The sequence below is a fragment of the Mustela nivalis genome (assembly GCF_964662115.1).
Source record: "Mustela nivalis genome assembly, chromosome: 2".
Classification (NCBI taxonomy): domain Eukaryota; kingdom Metazoa; phylum Chordata; class Mammalia; order Carnivora; family Mustelidae; genus Mustela; species Mustela nivalis.
This window is the reverse complement of record NC_139021.1, coordinates 186,794,382-186,814,297: the sequence shown is the minus strand read 5'-3', so window position 1 is coordinate 186,814,297 and position 19,916 is coordinate 186,794,382. Positions and strand designations below refer to the sequence as shown.

The 19,916-nt window shown below is 66.3% G+C and overlaps 1 protein-coding gene and 1 long non-coding RNA gene across 2 annotated transcripts; one reads left to right on the top strand and one right to left on the bottom strand.

The window, feature by feature from the left end:
• Positions 1-5: 5 nt before the first annotated feature.
• LOC309860084 lies at positions 6-1,502 on the bottom strand. Its single transcript, XR_014309142.1, has 2 exons — positions 1,403-1,502; positions 6-1,130 (listed from the first exon to the last, which is right to left on the bottom strand). It is a non-coding gene; the product is annotated as an uncharacterized lncRNA (long non-coding RNA).
• A 163-nt stretch (positions 1,503-1,665) lies between these two features.
• On the top strand, positions 1,666-11,988 carry ADAM8 (ADAM metallopeptidase domain 8). The gene is made up of 24 exons (XM_082721581.1): positions 1,666-1,857; positions 2,705-2,808; positions 3,653-3,729; positions 3,819-3,897; positions 3,994-4,070; positions 4,429-4,612; positions 4,899-4,961; positions 5,038-5,106; positions 5,213-5,382; positions 5,498-5,579; positions 5,756-5,907; positions 5,988-6,165; positions 6,341-6,430; positions 6,520-6,709; positions 6,803-6,884; positions 7,241-7,403; positions 7,874-7,951; positions 8,382-8,466; positions 9,071-9,176; positions 9,552-9,711; positions 10,152-10,217; positions 10,414-10,464; positions 11,237-11,314; positions 11,626-11,988. Exons 1-24 carry the CDS (start codon positions 1,815-1,817, stop codon positions 11,674-11,676), a joined length of 2,478 nt encoding a protein of 825 aa, XP_082577707.1. The 5' UTR covers positions 1,666-1,814; the 3' UTR covers positions 11,677-11,988.
• The last annotated feature ends 7,928 nt before the right edge of the window (positions 11,989-19,916 follow it).

Below are 19,916 nucleotides of genomic sequence, written 5' to 3'. Positions count from 1 at the left end.
TGGTGTTTGAGCAACATGAAGATAATTAACCAAGGTGCCATGCAGGGGACAGGGTCCCGGTGTCCACACGAGGTCTGGTACACTGGCCTGGACCCCCAGAAGTCCACCATCGTGCTAGGATGGGTTCCTGGCACTAGGGGGCAGCATGGTCCTCTAGCTGTCTGGGTGAGTCCTGAGGACACCTGGGGGGGGGGGCTGGGGAACCTGACCCCGGCCTGCCCCACGGCTCGGGGCCCCCACCACAGTGCTCTGTAGTACTCCTGCCTTGCCGCCCACCACCAGAGGTCACGTGTCACTGTCCCAGTTCAGCTCTGAGCACCTGCTTCCGGAGAGGGGTGTCCTGGTGGGCAACGAGGAATGAGAGCCAGAAGCAGGCTCCTGGAGGCAGCCTGCGTGCCCCCCTTGCAGCCGGGGTGTGGGCAGCCTCAGCCTGTCCACTGCCTTGCACAGGAGGGACCGTGGAGCCGGGGGCTCCCGTTCAAGCCACAGGCTGTTTCCTCTTCCAGTCTAAAGCCTGTCAGGGGTGGCCTGTGAGCCATCACGGCCAGAGCCCCGGCATTGTGCAGACCTTGCACTGTGAGCAGAGTAGCCCGCTGACCCTGCCTTGGGGCCCTCCTGCCCTGCCCTGAGGCCCAGAAACTGCGTGTCCCATCCTGGGCCCTGGGCAGGAGGTTTGCCAATGCACCTCAGGGATGCAGGGGGTGAGGGGGAGGGCCAAGGTGCATGTGGGGTCCTGGTCCTGGCTGCTCACAGCAGCTGCACGTGGCTGGTCAGCTGCCCACGGAGTGGAGAGTGGGCACCCACAGCAGCTTTGGTTTCTGCCTTTTAGTTTTTGTTCTCAAAGAATTGCCACATGCGAGGAAGGAAGAGATCACGATCGCCGCGGCATGCGGCTCCGTACCTCGTTTCGTCACAGGAAGTGGTGTGACAGCAGGGGACAGGGCCCATGTGTTCGGACCATTTCCATGGCCTCTGTCGCCTTTGCCTGAGGTGCCTCCACATCCACACCCATGAGCTGCTGCCTTTCGCTCTGGAGGACGTGGTGGTCCAACTCTGCCCTCTGGCCGGGGGCTGCCGGTGGGAGCACAGGTTCCCAGGCTGCCATCTCAGGGAGCTTGTCCAGAAAGCAGCTGCGGAGCCACATGGTTCAGCGGCAGGTGGTCTGGGTCCGCAGGTGACAGGGACCCAGCCGAGGAGCCCGGGTGCCAGGCCAGAGCAGGGACGGCCCCACCCCACCCCACCCCACCCCCCAGCAGGAAGAGGCACCCGGGCGCTGCGTGGGTAGCTCTTTGTTGCGCAAGAAGTCTGCGCCCCCAGCCCCCTGCCACGCCCCCGACAGAGCATGTCCACGCCACTGCCCGGCCAGCAGCCCCCTGGGCCAGGCCCCCTTGGGCTTCCTCACCTGTGCAGAGCAGAGGGCGACCTTCCAGGGAGGGGCTCAGATGGTCTGTCTGCCGCCCCTTCCCTTAATTCGATCCGCATTTGGGAAGCTTGTTCTCGTGCCGGACACCAGGCGCTGTTCAGGAGCCCGCTGGAGCCCAGGAGTAGACGCGGGAAATCCGCGGGGCGAGGCGCCCCTCCCTGGCGGGTGTCCAAGCACCGCCCCTCCTGGCGTCGGAGGGGCCGATAGGCTGCGGGCCGGGGGCTGGTCTCCGGGGCGGGGCGGCGGGGCCAGACCTCTACCCCGCGCCGAGCCGCCTCTGCCAGCGCGGCGTCGGTAGACCCTGGACCCCGGACCCCAGACCTTGGGCCCGGTGCGCGCCCCCTGTTCTTGGCCCCGACCCCAGTGTACGCCCCACGAGCGCGCCCCGGCCATGCGCCGCCTGGGGTTCCCGCTGCTCGCCCTGTGTCTGCTAGGTGAGTGCTGCGGGGAGGGGCCGCCCTCCGGGGCGCCCGTGGGTCCCCTGGCCTAACACACCCTGCCGAGCTCCGGGTCGGTCGCGCCGAGGGGAGCCCTCACCGGGAAGGCCCAGGGTGGCAGACAGAAACTTCAAAAGGGAACTGGGGGGAGAAGCCACCTGGGGCGCTTCCCCAGCGCTGGTCCCTCTGGGGACTCACAGGGCACCGGGGAGAACCGCGCCTCTCCCCATCCACCTGGAGCCTTGGGATGACTGCCCACGCCTACCCAGGTCCCCCGGCCTGGCAGGGAAGGGAGGACCGAGGAGCGGTGACCTGGAGCTGAGGGTGGGCGCTGGGGGAGGAGGCCGGGAGGAGGTCGTCTAGCCACTTGGGACACACACACACACACCCCCCGCCGCTCTGGGGAGCTTTCTGGGCGGCATTCCGTGGTGGCCCAGACCCCAGCCTGGGGGGCCTCTGCTCGGAGCCTCTCTGCGGGTGCTCTGCTAGATGAGGGTCTCATCCACTGACGCTCTAGGACTGAAGAACCTTGCCGGGCGGCCGCTCTCTGGGCCTCACCCCACTCCCAGGGCCGTTTGTCGTTGGGTCCCTGGCAGCTGCTGGATCTGGGCTGGGACAGGCAGACCTATCCCCCACCCAGGCCTGTGCGCCCAGAGACCCGAGGGAGGGGCTGCAAGGGGGCGGGAGATCAGGTCAGGTCTAGGTCAGGTCTAGGTCAGGTCTAGGTCAGCCCGGTGGGCCCCACCCAGGGCTCCGAATCCCTGGTGCTCACACTCTCTGGTGACCCCCCAGGGGAGGTGGTGCAGGCCCACCACCGGCCGGCTGACCCCCTTCTCCCCCACAGTGGCAGCCCCCAGCACCCCACTGCCCCACGTGGAGCAGTACGAGGTGGTGTGGCCCCGACGCCTGCCAGCACCCCGTGCCCGCCGAGCTCTGCCCTCCCACCTGGTAAGTCTGGGCGGGGAAGCCGGCCTGGGGGCCCCCCACGGGCTCCCCGGAGCCTGTCCTGTCTGTAGCTTCGAGCATGCCCACCGCAGGGCTGTCTCTGCCTGCACTTCCTCCACCCCCAGCCTCCACTCCCCGAATCCTGCCTCCTCCTGCCGGAGGGTGGGGCGAGCTGAGTGGCTTCTGCTGAGTAGGGGCCCCTGGGGCGGCTCTGGCTGACTTTCAGCAGCCCTGATGGCTCAGGGCACGTCACAGTTTCACTCACTGGCAAGATAAGTCTGATCCCTTTCAGGCCGGAGGGGATGGCTCATCTGGGGCGTGTCGCCAGCCGGGTTTGTGGTGACTGTGATGACGCACCTTCAAGGGGCATTTGGAGCTGGGCTGGGGTTTCCCGAGGAAGGCTGCCTGGAGGCATTCCTGAAATCCCTGTGGGACCGCCTGTCCTGACCTTAGGATCTGGAGAAAGCCTTCTAGAGGTCGGCAGGCTGGAGACCCTCCCCTGGGGTGCTGGGTCATGAGCCCCCATCTCTGCTACCTTGGATCTAAGGGCTGCCGGTCAGGGCCCTGTCTCCCCATCCCCCTGCTTCCTGGGAAAGGGGATCCTAGTCATTTCGTGTGTGGACAGATGGGGAAATTGAGGTCTAGAGCTCCAACCTGCCCAGCCCCAGCTTCCTAATACTAGCCTGACACTGAATGACCCCCAAGGTCCTCTGAGGGGGCTTTCAGATTTCAGGGTGCCCTGGCCTTGACTGCACCCCCAGCCCAGCCCCAGCACACCAAGGTTGGAGGCGTGTGTGCCCTGGGTTAGGGCCCCTCACCCTGGACCCCTCCCTGTCCCCTGGTTCAGGACCTGTACCCTGAGAGCGTGAGCTACATCCTTGGGACCCAGGGGCACAACTTTACCCTGCACTTGAGGAAGAACAGGTAAGTGGAGGCCCGGCCTCTCTGCCAGGCCAGAGGCGGCTTTAGTGGGGGGCAGGCAGACCCTGGGAATCACAGTGGCTCTTTTCCAGGGACCTGGTGGGCTCGGGCTACACGGAGACCTACAGGGCTGCCAATGGCTCCCAGGTGGTGGAGCAGCGACAGAGGGAGGTAGGGCCCAGGACAGCCCTGGAGAGGCCAGCGGCCAGCGGAGCCGGGGAGGGGGGGGCGGAGCTGCAGGCCCCTCATGCCTCCCCGCTCCTGCAGGGTCACTGCTTCTACCAAGGCCACGTTCAAGGACACCAGCACTCCGCTGCCAGCCTCAGCACGTGTTTGGGCCTCAGGTGCGGGTCGCAGACCTGGGGGGGGGCGGGGGTGTCAGCTGTCCCGCACTTGCTCCAGGGAAGTGGTCGGAGGCTCGGGGTGGCGATCTTCCCACACACGGACTGTGGCCTGTTAGAAGTCACAGATTCCCCGGGCTGTGGGGCTCCCCTCAGGCCCTGCAGCCTGTTCCGAATACCCCTCCCCACCCCACCCGACCCCACCCCTCCCCACCCCACCCCTCCCCCGCCCTGCAGATGGGGCTGTTTGCAGCAGCAGCCCTGCCCCCTCCCCCCCACCCGCCGTCCTCCCCGATGTGATGTGTCCGTGGGGGGCAGGGGTGCACTGATTCAGAACCGCCTGGCTTCCCTCTGCCCTCAGGGGCTTTTTCCGGGCTGGCTCGGACGTCCACGTGATCGAGCCCCTGGACAGGGCTGGTGAAGAGGGGCGGCACGCGCTATACCGGGCGGAGCATCTGCAGCAGAAGCTTGGGACCTGTGGGGTCAGCGACACCAGCTTGGAGCAGGCCTTGGGGCCTCGGACCTTGGCAGCCTTCAGGCCCCGGGTGAGCAGGGGAGCCCGGACCAGCTGCATCACCCCCGTCCCCTGGGACTGCATCCCCCAGACCCGCCCTGTGCCCGGCCGGGGGTCCCCATGGCCAGTGGGTCTGGCTCTGCCAGTGGCCACTGAGACCGCTCCTTGGCCTGAGCTGAAACCTCCTGGATGGCACCCTCAGTCCGAGCAGGAGCCCGGGTACTAGCTCCAAGACCTCGGGAGAGGGTCAGAGTGTGAAGACTGGGCCCGGGCCAGGACTGTGGCCGGGGTGGCTGACCACCGCCTTGTGCCCCCAGATCGGGCTGCTGCCCCGAGACACCCGCTATGTGGAGCTGTATGTGGTCACGGACAGCGCAGAGGTAGTGAGGCGGAGCGCGGGGGCAGGGCTGGGGCTGGCTGGTGGGCCACGTCCTCTGAGGGCCTGCCGTCCTGCAGTTCCAACAGCTAGGGAGCAGAGCAGCGGTGCGCAGCCGGGTGATGGAGGTCGTGAACCACGTGGACAAGGTGGGTAGAAATCTCGGTGGTCGAGGGGACAGGGCCAGCAGGAGCGGGGCTGTGTCTGCCGCCCTCACTGTCCCCAAGCCTGACCTGGGGCCCCCCGCGTTCCCAGCTTTATCAGGAGCTCAATTTCCGTGTGGTCCTGGTGGGCCTGGAGATGTGGAACCAAGGGGACGAGATTCAAGTGAGCTCGAACCCCGACACCACGCTGGACAACTTCCTGCAGTGGCGGAAGCAGAGCCTGGTGGGAAGGCACCCGCACGACAACGTGCAGCTCATCACGTATGTGGGCGCCGGGCACGGGGCCCTGCAGCGGGGAGCTGCGTGGGAGCGCCGGGGCGCGTGGGAGGGAGGCCGTTTCGGGGCATCCACCTTCGCCCACTGTTCTTGTTCCCAGCGGGGTTGAGTTCACCGGGACCACCGTGGGACTGGCCAAGGTGTCGGCCATGTGCTCCCAGGACTCAGGGGCTGTGAACCAGGTTTGCTGGCCTCTGGACGGGGAGCCCTGAGGACTAGGTCCACATGCTTGTCCCCGCGCTGTCCCCATGGGTTGGAACTCCTGGGGGCCGCCACCCCTGGAGGGTGCAGGGATGCTTTGAGAAGTGTTACTGGTGGGACGGGGTGTGGCTTTAGCTGGCGTGGCCTCTCCCGGTAGGACCACAACCTAGAGAACCCTGTCGGTGTCGCATCCACCATGGCCCACGAGATGGGCCACAACCTGGGCATGGACCATGACGAGAACGTCCAGGGCTGTTACTGCCCCGTGCCACGGGAGGGCGGCGGCTGCATCATGGCGGCCAGCATAGGGTGAGGCCAGGGGCTGCCTGGGCAGCGGGGTGTCCTAGGTGACCCTGCACCCTGACCGAGGCTCCGTCCTGCGCCCCCAGCTCCAAGTTCCCCAGGATGTTCAGCCAGTGCAGCCGCGCCGACCTGGAGATGTTCGTGGAGGAGCCTCGCACAGCCTGCCTGGCCAACGCCCCGGACCCCAGCCGGATGGTGGGCGACCCTGTGTGCGGGAACCAGTTTGTGGAGCGCGGAGAGCAGTGTGACTGTGGCCCGCCCCAGGTACAGGCCAGACGCCCGCTGCCCTCTGCCCTCATGGACGCCCATTCGTGACCCACCAGCCACTCCGTGTGCCATGGCCACAGAGCAGAACGCTTCTGCTCTCTGAGCCCCGAGGGGCCTCTGGGGAGGGGGCCCAGGGTCTGTGCTGGAGCCCACTCCTACTTCTGCCCTTCAGGCCTGTCAGAACCCCTGCTGCAACGCCACCACCTGCCAGCTGGCTGCGGGGGCCCGTTGTGCCCAAGGGGCCTGCTGCCAGGACTGCAGGGTAAGTCCTGGGCCCCCAGGCCAGTTGGTGGGAAGGGGGGTCCCAAGGAGATGGCTGACAGAGCACGTGAGCTCTGCTCTGCTGGGCAGGTGACGCCTGCCGGTGAGCTGTGCCGTCCCCCAAAGGATGAGTGTGATCTTGAGGAGTACTGTGATGGTCAGCAGCCAGTGTGCCCGGAGGACGTCTTCCAAGAGAACGGAACACCCTGCCCAGGGGGCTACTGCTACAATGGGGTCTGTCCTGCGCTGGCCCAGAGGTGCCAGGACCTGTGGGGGCCAGGTGAGGCATGTGCACTCTGGCTATGTGCTCACAGGCTTGCGGGGCGTTGCGGGGCCCAAGCCAGAGGACTGACCCCTTCCTGGCCCCCCGCAGGCTCGCATGTTGCTGAGGAAACATGCTACACCTATAGCATCTCCCCAGGCTGCCAGGGCAGGCCCGCGCAGGGTTCCAGCAGGTGAGTGGTCATCTGTGGCCTGATTCCCCCGGGTCGCGGGCCACAGGATGTTCCTGGAAGTGGGGCCGCCCAAGAGGGTCTTCTGCACAAAGGAGTCTCGGGTCTGAGTCAGAGGGTTCTCCAGGGGGTCCACCCTGCCCTCCAGCACCCCCAGGCCTGAGCATCTGTCTGCCCTCATGGGAGGGAGGGTGTGTCGCTGTCACTGGGGGTGGGGGAGGTGCCCACCAGAGGGCCCTACGGCCCATCCGAGGGCTGGGGCCTGTTTCCTGCAGCTCCCCAGGTCCTCCTGAGGGAGGGCCCGCAAGCATCAGGCAGGAGACCCAGCAGAGCTGGTTGCACGGCTTCTCTGTCCATAGGGTCGACACGTGCGGCACCCTATACTGTGAGGGCGGACGGAAGCCGCTGGAGCGGAGTTCCTGTACCCTTACCTTGCGCACAGGCACTTGCCAGGCTCTCGCCCTGGAGGGAGGCGCCGCGTATGAGCCAGTGCCCGAAGGCACCAAGTGCGGCGAGGAGAGGGTGAGCGCCCGCGCCCGTCTGCTGCAGGGTCGACCACGGGTGGCAGCTGGCAGGGGCTTCCGAGGGCTGTGGCCCAGATGTGAGCCTGGACGCGCCCCATGTGGCGGTCCTAGACACGTGTCCCACGGAGGCGAGCCCACGCAGTCCCAGGGCTGTGCACACCGGGTCCTGTGTGGGCTCAGTCGAGGCACTGCCGGTGGATGGGAGGTGCTCAAGCAGCCAGTCCTCCGCTCACGGGGTGTGAAGACCATTCTGTTCTGCAAGCCCACACCTCCCTGGGCGTGGGGGACGCCAGCCCTCTGGCCCCGGTGGCCGCTGTGGCCCGGCTGGCCTGGGTGTGACGGCCCCGGCCTGCCTCCCCCAGTGCTCCCGATCAGGCCGAGGGTCTGCGTCAGCTGGTGTTAGAAGTGGGGACACGGCTCCAGGCAGTGTTCTAGAACGTCTGCCTGAGGACATGCCCTGCCCTCCAGGTTTGCTGGAAAGGAGTCTGCCGGCACCTGCACGTTTACAGATCCATAAACTGCTCTGCCCAGTGCAACAACCACGGGGTACGTGAGCCCATGGGGCGTCCCGCCACGCGCCCTCTGGGGCTGAAGGAGACCCGTAGGCCGTGCTCGAGATGAGCTCAGGCCCAGCAGGGGACGCTGCCGGAGGCTGGTGGGATCTGGGTGTCCCTTGTGAACACCGAGGCCCGGGGCAGTGGTGCCGTGGACGCATGGGCTGGGGCTAGGCAGACCCGAAAGCTCTCCGCTGTCAGTAACGTGTGTCACGATGTAGGGACAGCCAGCCACTGAGAGCTCGAAACACCAGGGCTGGGGTGCTCCCTTCTGACCCCAGTCTCAGGGAGGTTTGGGGGCGTGCCCCAAGGACAGCCCACAGGAAGCCGCCAGACGAGCTCACCTTGCCAGCCGCACGTCTGATGGGCGAGGTGGCAGACAGGTATAGGGCGGCCTGGTCCTCACCCCCGGTCACCCTCAGGTGTGCAACCACAAGGGAGCGTGCCGCTGCCACCCGGGCTGGGCCCCGCCCAACTGCACAGAGCTGCTGCCCCACGTGCACACAGGTAGGCCCGGCGACCCCGGGGCTTTCGTGCCTGCATGGCCTGATAGGGTCCCCTGCAGGTCCGGTCCTTCCTCAGACCACCTGGGCTGGGCCGAGAGGGCCACCACGTGCCCTAAGGTCCTTCAGGCATTGTCAACGATGCAGGTATGCAGCCTCAGCCCGGCTCTCTGACCCCACGGCTGCCACCTGGGCTCCCCGTGAGATAGGCAAGAGGCGTGTCCTAGAGGGAGAGCACAGTCGTGGTGACAGGATGCCAGCCAGTTAGCTGGGTCCTCGGCCGCCTTCTGAGTGCAGGAGTCTGAGGGCCCCCCACGCCCACACGCATCTTCTCCAGTAGCCCCTGTGCCCACGGCCGCCGACAGCAGCATGGCCCCCTGAGCCTGGCCAGACCCTGCTCACGTCACTGTGGCCAGGAGCCAGTCACCACCAGGCCCTCCAGCCCCTGCTCTGAGAGCCCACAGGGCTGGTGTAACAGACTCACTCTCAGTGCTGAGGCTCCTCACGTGGGCCCTGGGCTCCTGGGTCTCCGCCTGAGAAAACACTCCCCTCCTTGGTCCTGGGGCCCTCACTGCCCTATTGACACCTGGTCTCCTGCACCCCCACAGGGTCCAGGAGCCTCCTGGTGGGCCTGCTGGCATCTGTGGTGCTGCTGGTGGCTCTCCTGGCAGGTGTGGTCTTCTACCAAAAGGCCTGGAACCGAGGCTCTTGGAGGTGAGCGTGCTCTGGGGTTGCAAGAAGCACTTCCCGTGCATACACGATTGGGAAACGTCCTGCTGCTGTTTGAGGAAGAGGAACAGCCCTCCGCACAGAGAGCTTGGGGCCTCTGCCTCTTGAAGACGGGGCAGGTGACAGGCGAGGCCAACAGGTGGGGGGGGGGGTAATCCCAGACAGAGCCCCTCCATCCCTACCCTGATCAGTGCCAGAGCACTTGGGAGAATATGGGCTTTGCCCATCGTGGGCAGCTGCCCACGGAGTTGCCATGGGACCTCACCCCATCTTGCTGGTTGCAGGACACACCCAGGAGCCCGATTCCCTGGGCCAGACCCCAAGGCCAGGACACACTGACCAGTCTTGCTTTCTCCCCAGGAGCTCAGTGCCCAAGACTACCAAGGGGCTCTCCAACCCCCTGTTCCATGAGGGGCCCAGTGTGCCAGCCAAGGGTGGGGCTCCAGCTGCCACCACCCACCCCAGCCAGCCCACCAGGCCCATGGCCTCCAGGATGACCCCTAAGCAGCTGCCCCGTGCTGTAAGCAGTGCATCCCACCACCCCTGGGCCATCCCCAATCCCTCCCAGCAGGGCTTGGAGCTGTCCCGCAGAGGCAGAAGCAGGCTTCAGGGTGGACAGTCTGAGAACCCGCATGAGCCAGTGACAGACCAGACCTGGGACTTGGACGTGAGGCTCTCGGCCTCTGCAGGGTGGACAGAGAGGTGTTAAGGCCCAGATGCCCTCTGTTCCTGCCCAGCATCTCTGGGCCCCTCCACAAGACTGGCAAAGGGGAGGGTGGGAGTTGCACCTGGGCTCAGCCTCGGGGACCCGTGGGGCAGGGCAGAGCCCTCCATGTGCACTTGACTCTCCCTCCTCTGGGAGGGGTGGGAACCTCGGGTTCTAGGCTGGGACCTCCAAAGCCTGGCTCCCTGGACATAGCCTCCCTGTGAGCCCCAGGCTCCCCGCCCTGTTCCCTGCAGCCTCCAGTCACCATGTCCAACCCATCCTTCACCATTCCTGTGTACACACGGCTGCCCCCAGACCAGGTGAGCGGCCAGGACGTCTGGGAGCACCAAGTGGGTCCTGGGCGAGGAGTGCAGGGGCTGGGGGCCGGATTTGGTGAGCTGGGGACCCCAGGGCAGCAGCCCCTACACTCGGGAGGCTGATGGCCCAGCCCCGAGAGGATGTTTACTAAACCCAGGGGGCTGAGGGGCCCTGACTGCCACTCCTCCCTCCCACCAGCTCAGACCTCCTCCTCCTGCCAAGCGCCTCCCTGAGCTGAAGCCCAAGCAGGTGAGAAGCCTCCGCCCTTCTGGAGACCTCTCCAGCTGCACACGTGCCCTTCCCTGGCTGCCGGGCGCCTCCCAGCCAGACCCTGTAGTGTCCTTGGCTTCCTTGTGGAGCTCAAGTCTAGAGATGCTCTGAGATGCGTGGGGGACGGCTCCTTCCGCTGTGGTCCCTCACGGTCTGCAGCGTCCATCCGGACACCCTGCCAGGAGCCACCGTTACTGTGGTGTTTGCTTCATGGAAATTCTCTTGTTTAACTTTTTGAACTAATTTTAAATTTACAGCAAAGCTGCAAAAATAGCCTGGGGGGAGTGAAAGGAAAAATGGACAAAGGGGCAGAAATGGGTCTAGCCAGGAGCGGCTGCAGGGGAGCTGCGCACACCAAGGGTCTTCCCTTGGAGGGGCATGGCCAGTGCCCACGCTGGGCCTTCCCTTCCTCCACCCAGACCCTGGGGGCACCTGCCCTGCCTGCCCAGAGGAAGCGGAACTGTAAACAGATGCCAACTTTAGTGGTGAATTCTCAGCATTTGAACTTCCAAAGACCCACATTCTGGCCATTTAACAGCCTTTTTTGGGAAATGCTGGGGTAGGGTGGGGTGGGGTGGGGTGGGGACGTTGAGGGAGAAGGCCAGAGTGCAGCTGATGGGCCCAGGAGGGGGTTCTGCCCCAGCCGGGGGCACTTCTCTGTGGAGAAGCCTGCAGGGGAGTCCGGAGCAGAGCCAATGCTGGGGAAGATGGGGCCTTGGGTGGTGTCCAGAGTCCGCTGTCTGTCCCCCAGGGTGTGAAGCCGACCTTCCCACCTCCGATGCCTCCAGTCAAGCCTGGGGCGGGAAGAGTCACCACCGGACCCATGCAGGTGAGCCTGTCTCCCCCAGGGCGCTGGGCAGCAGGGTGGGCGGTCTCCCTGGCTGGCTGGGGCACTGCCCCGGGGTCACTGTCCACCGGGTTTGTCTCACACCCACTTGTCCCTGTCGGGACTTCCCGAGCCGCCCCTGCTGCCCGTGCGTCTGTTCCTCCTGTCAGTCAGGGGGTCAGGCTGGGGTCGCGGGGCTTAGGCCGGTGGCGGTGGCCGCCAGGTGTGGGCCGCGGTGACCTCCGCAGGAGGAAGCGTGAGTCATCGGGGCCCTCGGGCCGCGGTTCAGCTCCGGTTCTCCTTCCTCCTCCCAGGGCGCCGCGGGTGCGAAGGCGGCTCTGAGGCCCCCGGTGCAGCGGAGGTGACGCGGGGCTGCGGGCGTCGGCCCGGGTGGGGACGGCGGTGCCCTCCCCGCGGGGTTCGGGTCGGCCCGGCCCCTGCCCCCGCCCCCGGGGACCCGTCCGGCCCGAGGAGCGCGCGCGCAGAGGAGCCACGGCCGGCCGCCCCCCTCCCGGGACCCCCCCGCGCCCCCCTCCCGGAACAACCCCCACCCCCCGGCGTCCCGCACCCCGAGGGGCCCCCGCGCCCGCAGCGGGGCCGGAGCTGCCGTGTTTTCGTACCAGGTCACCGACCGGTCTGCACGGTCGGGACCGTCATTAAACCGACGCAGCACCGTGTGCGCGACCGTGGGCGGCGCTGGTCTCGACCCGCGAGCGGCCGGTTAACGCGGGGCGGCACCGCCCTCTGCCCGCCCCCGCCCGCCCCCCGGCCTCGCGGCCCCTCCCCCGCCGGAAGTCCGCCGCCCCTTCCGGCCGCCGCGGCCCTGCGCTGCTCCTCGGCGGCCTCCGCGCCTGGCCGGACGGGCCCCGCTCCGCCGCCCCAAGCGCCGCCCGGCCCGGGACTCGGCGACGGCGACGGCGGCGGAGCGGGGCGGGCCGCGGAGGTGCAGGCGCCCGTGGGGGCCGCGGGGCGCGCGCTCCCTGCACGTGCGGGAGACCCGGGGCGGGGCGGGGCGGGGCGGGGCGGGGCGTGAGGCTCCTCGTGCGGCCCCGCCGACCCCAGCCGCGCCGCCGGGGGGGGGGGGGGGGGCTGCAGCCTGAGCCCTGGGGCCGCTCGCCCAGGACGGGGCCGGCCGCCGCCTCGGGGGTCCTGGGACGTTGACGTGTCGGAGCCATCAGGCGGGGCCGACCTTGCGCCCCGGCCGTGCGGGCGGAGACCGGGCACCAGCCCTCCGCGGCTGCTGGGCGCGCACGCCTGCGCCGCGGACCCGGAGCTGGGCCGGCGCGTTCTCGGCAGCCTGGCCTCCCCCTTCCCGCCCCTGTTCTCCGCGGGCGACCCTCCCCCTCCGGGCCTCTGGACCACGGTTCTCAGGCCACTTCCCTGACGGTCTCTTCGGCGTCTGTGTCCCTGTCCACTGGACTCCCCTCATTCCGCCAAGAGGACAGCGCGGTCAACTTAAGACCAGCCCCACAAGGGCATCAGTCCTGCCCTCGGACCGCACCTCCTGCTCGCTGACTCCCCAGCAATTCCGGGCGGTGGGCTCGGCTCCAGGCCCTTGCGTTCATGGGGCTGACCGGCTGTAGTGGGAAGCGTCCGTCGTGATGGGCGATAGAACCACGAGGACCCTAAGTGACAGCAGAACGAGGACTGGGTGACCCAGGGGTGCTGCAGTGGGGAGCAGGGTCCCTGCGCCACTGAAGCTGGGCAGGGGGGGAGCTCAAGCGCTCAGGGCGGGGAAGCCCTGGTCAGGCCCGCTCTGAGCCTGAGGGGATACAGGAGGGACTATGGGGTTGACACCTGGGCCAGTTCTCCTAGGATAGAGAACCAAGAGGGAGAAGGGGACTTGGGGGGAGGTGGAGGCAGGAGGGCTGCTGCTCCGCCCCAGGTGTGGGAGGGGTAGGCTCCGGGGGTGGTGAAAGTCCCCATTGCCAGGCGGGGAGCCTGCGGGACTTTGTAGCCAAATGGTGAGCTCTCCCTCGGAGGTCCAGGTCAGGACAGGCCTGGCCTGAAGGCACAGGGCACTGAGCACTCTGGTCCCGGATGGCACTGCCGGGAACAGGACGGTTGCGGGGTTTCTGTGGGTGCAGGGCGAGAAGGCCCACGAGCCCCAGCCTGTCCTCCAAGGAAAGCCGGACCCACCTCCTGGCCCCACAAAGCTGCTGCTCTGAAGATCACCCTCACGTCCTTTGCAGGAAAGTCTTTCATAAGGTGCATTTGTAGGTCTCAGAGATGGAAATCCAAAGGGTAGTGGCCAGCACGCTCAGGGCCATCGAGCCCATCTTGTGTGCCCCAAAGGGAAGGGTGAGGGACGGCCCTGCATGGCCAGCCCTGCTCACAGCAGCCGTATTTGTTGGGGTCCTTGTTGTGTGGCCTCCACTCTGCTGTGTTGGTGGTGCTGGGATGTGGCCTGCTTATCAGGCTTATAATAGCACGAGTGATGAGGGCCCTGCCCACCCACAACCCGGGTGCAGACTGTGAAACTCCAGCCCTGGCCCTTTCCCAGCCTGACCCACCGGCCCCGGGGCAGTGAACACTCCTGTGCCCAGGCCAGCCCGGGGCCCTGCTCTCTCCTCTCCAGCCCTCTCCCACTCGCCTGCGTGCCTAGAAACAGGGAGGTATGTCGGCCACAGGCCAATGAGCAGCACCTCCTGGGCTGGCCCTCACTGTTCAGCCTTTCAAGCCTTGCCAGGACCCAGGACCATCCAGTGCTAATGCAGACCCCAGGCAGAGCTCCCTAGCCTGGCTCACGGTCGTGCCCAGTCCCTGGGTTGGGGAACTGAGCCCCATTGCAGCCCCCTCGGGCCTCCCACAGAGGGCGGTGTCAGACGAGGCCTGTGGCGCTCTTGACTTCACCCCTCCAGAAAGACCGGTCCTTGCTCTGAGGGGGCGGCCAGGGGTGTCCCGTCCAAAGCCACCCAGGCTGCAGCTTCCTGAGTGGGAGCCCGTGGCCCCTCCAGAAAGACCAGTCCTTGCTCTGAGGGGGCGGCCAGGGGTGTCCCGTCCAAAGCCACCCAGGCTGCAGCTTCCTGAGTGGGAGCCCGTGGCCCCTCCAGAAAGACCAGTCCTTGCTCTGAGGGGGCGGCCAGGGGTGTCCCGTCCAAAGCCACCCAGGCTGCAGCTTCCTGAGTGGGAGCCCGTGGCCCTGTCCACGGTCTACACGGGCCTTTCAGAGGCCTCCAGGGCTGTGCTGTGGGTGGATGTCAGGGCGGGGGCTGCGTGGTGCCCCCTCCACCCGCACCCCGTCCTGCTGAGGGGGCCCAGCCTCTCCTCTGAGCTGCTGCGTCTGCTCACCTCACAGACCCTCCAGCGTGAAGACCCTTCGGAGTCAGAAGACTCCAGAGAAGGGCGCCTGGGTGGCTCAGTGGGTTGGGCTGCTGCCTTCGGCTCGGGCCGTGATCTCAGGGTCCTGGGATCGAGTCCCGCATCGGTCTCTCTCTCTCTCTCTCTGACTGCCTCTCTCTCCGTCTACTTGTGATCTCTCTATCAAATAAATAAATAAAATCTTTAAAAAAAAAAAAAAAAGACTCCAGAGAAGACGGGCCACTGCACAGGGAGGGCCCCTGACTCCTGATCTCAGCTCTTCTCCCCACACACCCCTGTGTTAAAGGCCAGGTGTTTGCCTTTCAGTCAGGACGCAGCCCGTGGGTCACGGGAGCGCCTCGAGTCGGCTGCCAGAGCTGCTGGAGGAGGAGCAGGCCCTGGCCTTGCTGCAGAAGACAGTCAACGTGCAGCGACCTGGGGGCCCCTCGATGCCCAGATGCCCCCCAGGAAGCAGATGGGTTGCATTCCTTTCTAGGAAGCTGGGCCTGGTGTGGCTGTGGCAGTGGCGGGGGCAGGCAAGGTCCCTGACCAGGGAGCACCATATTTAGTTTGGCTACTTAGCAAACCCCTTAACTGTGGAACGTTCCAAGCAAGCCTGGAAACAGCAGAGTATGATGGGCTTACCGTCCCCTGTGACTCACCGCCACGCAGCCTTGGCAATTCCCAAACCTCAGGCACATGGGGACTATGGACAGTCACAGGTGCCACCATCCAGAGGCCCACAGGCTGGGGGCTCAGCAAAAAACACTCCCCCCCCCCCCCGCCAGGGCGCACACTAGGTTCCACAGGGGCACAGCTGTTCCTCTGCTCTTTCACTAAGGGTCTCCCGTGCTCCTGGGTTCAGGAAGAGCTCAAGTCCCTGAGTGCCCTCCCCCATGTCCACCCGCACCCCCACCCCCAGGGGAGCGCAGGCCACAGGTTTGGACCTGAGACAGTGCAGGGAGCCGCGAAGAATTGTGAAAACAGCTTGGTTCCCTAGCCGATACCCAAATCTTGATGAGCTGTTTTCCTGAGGAAGCAGGAAAGTGAGATCATCCTGTGGTTGGGATTTGCAGAGAGGAAGTGATAAGCAGCCTCGGGGCTGAGGTTGCCTTCAGGCCCTCGCCAGTGGCGCTGGTCCATGCGCCAGCAAAGTGCCTCATAACCGTTTGACTTCTCCAAACCGGGCGGGGAGCCCCGCCGCGTCTGCTATTTGAGTGCCGCGGCCGTGATGGTCACCAGTGGGAGATCCTCCCCAGGAGAAGAGACTTGCAGGGGAACGTGGGGGAACTCCTTGGTTCTGCCTGTTGGTGGAGCAGCTGCGTCGGGTCTGGGAGGGAGGCTGTGGGTCAGCGGGGTCGGGCGGTAGGAAAGTCCCCCTGCGGCGGATGGTGCTAGCTCTGCGTGTGGCCCCGGGTCCTCAGCTTGTGCCTGGGGACCGAGCATGGGGCCAGTGGCAGGAGGTAGGCGCGTGCCAGGTCCCGCTGGCCCGTGCTGCCCAGGGCTCACGGAGGGGATGTGTCTGCTGCGTCGCTGGCTCAACGCCTCAACCAGTGGGAGCTGTGTGTCCATGGCGAGGGCGAGGGCTGTGGCACCACCTCGTCCCGACAGCACCGCGTACTTGGGGGCAGACACGCCTTTGCTCACTGCTGGGGTGAGCCTGGGTCTATGCTTCCAGGAAGGGGAGGTTTGTGATGTGCCCAGGAGCACCCACAGCCCGATGGCCTGGGGGGTGGGGCCTGGCCGTTCCTCCCACGCAGACATCAGCATGGGGACGTTTTCTTGGCGGCTAACTTTTAGAAGAAAACTGCGCATGCTGCCCAAATGCCATGCGTGCATCCAGTCACCCAGCGTGTCCACAGGCAGGCCCCCAAACCTGCCAGGGGCTGCGTGAAGTCCCGGCGATGGAGACAGCCAGCATCTCCCGAAACCTCCCTCCCCGACTCTCTTCCTGCTGCTAGGACCCCCAACCGCCCCCCGGCGGGGTGTGGAGCTCAATTCTGACAGAGCCTTTCCCTGGGGCCCCACTTGAGGGCTTTTGACCGAAGCACCAGCCACGTGGCCCTCACAGGGGTCTAGCTGGACACGCAGCCAGGGGTTGACCCTGCCCGGCCCCCCGCAGGTGGACAGGGCGCTGCCTCTCAGACGCGTGTCGTCCTGCAGATTTCACAGATGAAGGTGGTCTGGCTGGCGCTCCTGGTGAGGCTGAAGGACCAGCAGATCAGAGAGCTGACGAGACCCAGTGACCCAGAGTGGCCGCGGAGAAAGGATCCAGCGAGAGGCCCGGGACACACCCCTCCCAAGGCCCCTAGACCTAGAACTTGAGGCTGCACGGAGCGCCCCCAGACCGGGCGTTCTGCACGTGGCCGCGCAGTGTTCAGCCGTGCAGAGCGGACATCGGTGTCCCAGTGCTCGGGGCCTCAGCGCGTGGGTGTTCAGGAGGCCGGAGCCGCTCGCCCACCACAGAGACCCGTCTGCGTGCGAAGACTCTGGTCCCGCTCCCTTGAGGCCCTGTGCTGCGTTGTGGTCATTGAGTCCGTGAACACAGAAAGTTCCTGTCTATGTAGACTGTTGCGTTGGGGCAGTGGTGGTTGGGGGGCCAGCCACGCCCTTCATCAGCCACACAGGTCCTGTGCAGGATTCTGTGGAAACAGTGCCCTGGGAGGTGTGTCCCTGGGGTCACTCCACTGTGTGTGAAGGGAGCACGTGAGGAAGGGAAGGGCCATCGGGGCACGTGCGTGGGGGCTGGCTGCCGGCCCTGCGTGGTCCTGGGTGCCCACAGTGATCCCACAGGATGGCTTGGGGCCTCCTCTTGGCTCTGGAGACGTAGGACCAGGCGTTGCCATGGCCTCCTCTCTGCTGGCTAGGCCCCTTTCAGTCCACGGGGCCAGTGCGCTGGGGTGGCAGGATGGCCTGAGACACTGGGGCTGCCCTGCAGCGTCCAGACACACCCCGGAGTTTTGGTTCTGCTCTTGCTGGGCCTGGGAGGGGCGGTCTGGGAGGTGGTCTACACCTCTCTCTCCCTAGAGAACGAGGAGCCACGGGGTCTGTGGGGGTCTGTGGAAATCAGGAGGACAAAGGGCACGTGCTTGTTCCTGGTGTCGGGAGCCCGCCCAGCCCCGGGGCCAGACCTGAGCAGACACCTGTGCTCTCCTGAGGCTGCTTGGCCTTGCAGAAACAGGAAGCTGCCCCGCGCGTGCGCACGTGTGTGTGTGTGTGTGTGTGTGTGTGTGTGTCCGTGCCAACCTGAGTGCAGGGTCATGCCACCAGCCCCCCGGTAGAGGTGACCCTGAGGGCTGGGTTTTGGGGTAGAGACAGAGGATGGAGCTTGGGGATTGTGGCCTGGGGAGTGATGGTGCCTGGAGACAGGGGCCACTTCCAAACGCAGGCCCGGCTTGCTGACCAGCAGGCCCACGGCATCCTCTTTGGGGAGGGAGGACGGGGAGGGCTGGGGGGACAGGCAGGGAGAGGGGTGTGAGCCCCACCCTGTGTGAAGGAACAGCTTGGTTTTGTGCCCCCAGCACAGGCTGGAATGAGTAGCAGCCCTTGGTGGGAGTCTGGGATTCGGGAGGAGACGGGGCCCATCAGACCCCATCTCTGGAGGGCCTGATTCAAGGGCCTGAAGACCCCTCCGACCAGCCCAGCTCCTCGAGGGACACTCCCCTCACCCCTGCCCTGGACAGCAGACCCGGTGGTTAGGTTAATGCACAGTGGGTTCTGAGTTCTTGGCAGTGAGCAGAGCCATCCCAGCTGTCCCCACCCCCGGGGCAGTGATGGGGAAGCCACCAAGCCACACCCCATAGGGGGCAGGACCGTGGGCTGCGCTCGCCCCTCCAGGCCCTGTAAAGGAAGCCCCAACCCAGCAAAGACCCCAAAATTGAAATCCCAATGATGGTTCCTTGGGGGGCTCCCTCTGGCCCAGCAGCACCCATGACCTTGGGTGGCCAACCTTGGGTGGCCAAAGTGTCACAGGACTTAGCCTCTGTGGGGCTGAGGACTGAGAGCCAAACCTGGGTGCTGGCCAGGGTACTTCACATGGGACCCCCAGGTCAGGAGGTGGGGTGGGGTTGGAGCCCCCTGCAGAGATAAGGCTACGAGGGCCCCCTCAGGCCCTCTCCAGGGTGTTTGCATCTTGGGGTGCCACTCAGAAAAGGCTGGGGGTGCAGGTCCTGGAGGGCATGGTGTGTGCAGAGTTGGGGTTCCCTTGGGGCCAGGATGAAGTTGACAAGTGAGCCATGGGGGTGCTGCTGTGGGCCCTCCCCACCTCATTCTGTTTCCCTGGGCCCCTAGGGTAGCCTCATGGCCAGGCTGGCACAATCTCAGGCCCAAGTGGCTTCTGGATCCTTCTCCAGGAAGGCGGGGCACCAGCATAGTGCCACAAACTCAGAGGGTTTTCATCCTGGGTCTAGGGGCCCCCACCTCAGGCCACCGGGGCTCTTCAGGGGACCACCGACCCCTGCGCTCACAGGACTCGGGTTCTCCTAGAACCTGGGGTGCAGCTGAGGGTGTGACGCCTCTCACGCCCTCCTCAGGGGCTCCCGCCAGTGGTCAGCAGGTTGGAAGGTGCGGTGCTCTGCACGCTCTGCACGGAGTGTGGGCTCGGGCCTGGGTCTCCAGTGCCCCTCTCCCCCCGCCCCCCGCCCCAGGAGGCAGATGTGGAAGAGTTGCCTCAGTGCCCGGTACTCATGGGGGCTCACGGTGGCTCACCGTGGTGGCGAGCTGGCTGCTGGCCAGGCCTCCTCGGGGAGGAAGCATGAGGGACCCCAGCTAGTAACCCTACAAGGGACTTAGCCTGGGGTAAGTTTAGGACAAAATCAGAAGCCAGGCCAGCCCCGCCCTGCCGCGGCTCTTCCTCCAGGTCACGTCTGCTTCTGTGGAAGCAGAGGGCGGGCAGGTACAGGCCAGCAGACCTCAGTTCCTGCCCGTGACGTCTGTGCGCAGAAAGTGCTAGAAGCAAGTGAGTGCCTGCGGAAGGGCTTCCGTGTGACACAGACCTTCACTCCTGTGTCCGAGATGGAGGCGGAGCACCGAGGGCCCACGGCGGGTCTGAGCGCAGACGCGCCGGCGGCTTCCCCGTCAGGGCCGAGGCCTTCCTCGCACAGCCTCGAGGCTCTGGGAGGCCCCGAGCGGCCCCGCGGACACGCTCCCGGCCGTGCGGGCGCCCGTGTTCCCGCACACGCAGCCCCTGCGCTCCGACCCGGGTTTCTGGCCGCTCAAAGCCGTTGCGCGCGCCGCGTCAGCGACCTCCGGCTGTCCCCGAGCCGCGCGCTGGGGGCGCGCCCCCGCCTGCCCCGGCCCGACCCGG

What these genes read in the sequence shown, in the direction of transcription:
- ADAM8 (XM_082721581.1), top strand. Translation starts at nt 1,815, where the DNA reads ATGCGCCGCCTGGGGTTCCCGCTGCTCGCCCTGTGTCTGCTAG. An exon ending in GACAACGTGCAGCTCATCAC is followed by an intron (nt 5,383 to 5,497) that starts GTATGTGGGCGC and finishes TCTTGTTCCCAG; the next exon opens with CGGGGTTGAGTTCACCGGGA. An exon ending in CCAAGTGCGGCGAGGAGAGG is followed by an intron (nt 7,404 to 7,873) that starts GTGAGCGCCCGC and finishes CCTGCCCTCCAG; the next exon opens with GTTTGCTGGAAAGGAGTCTG.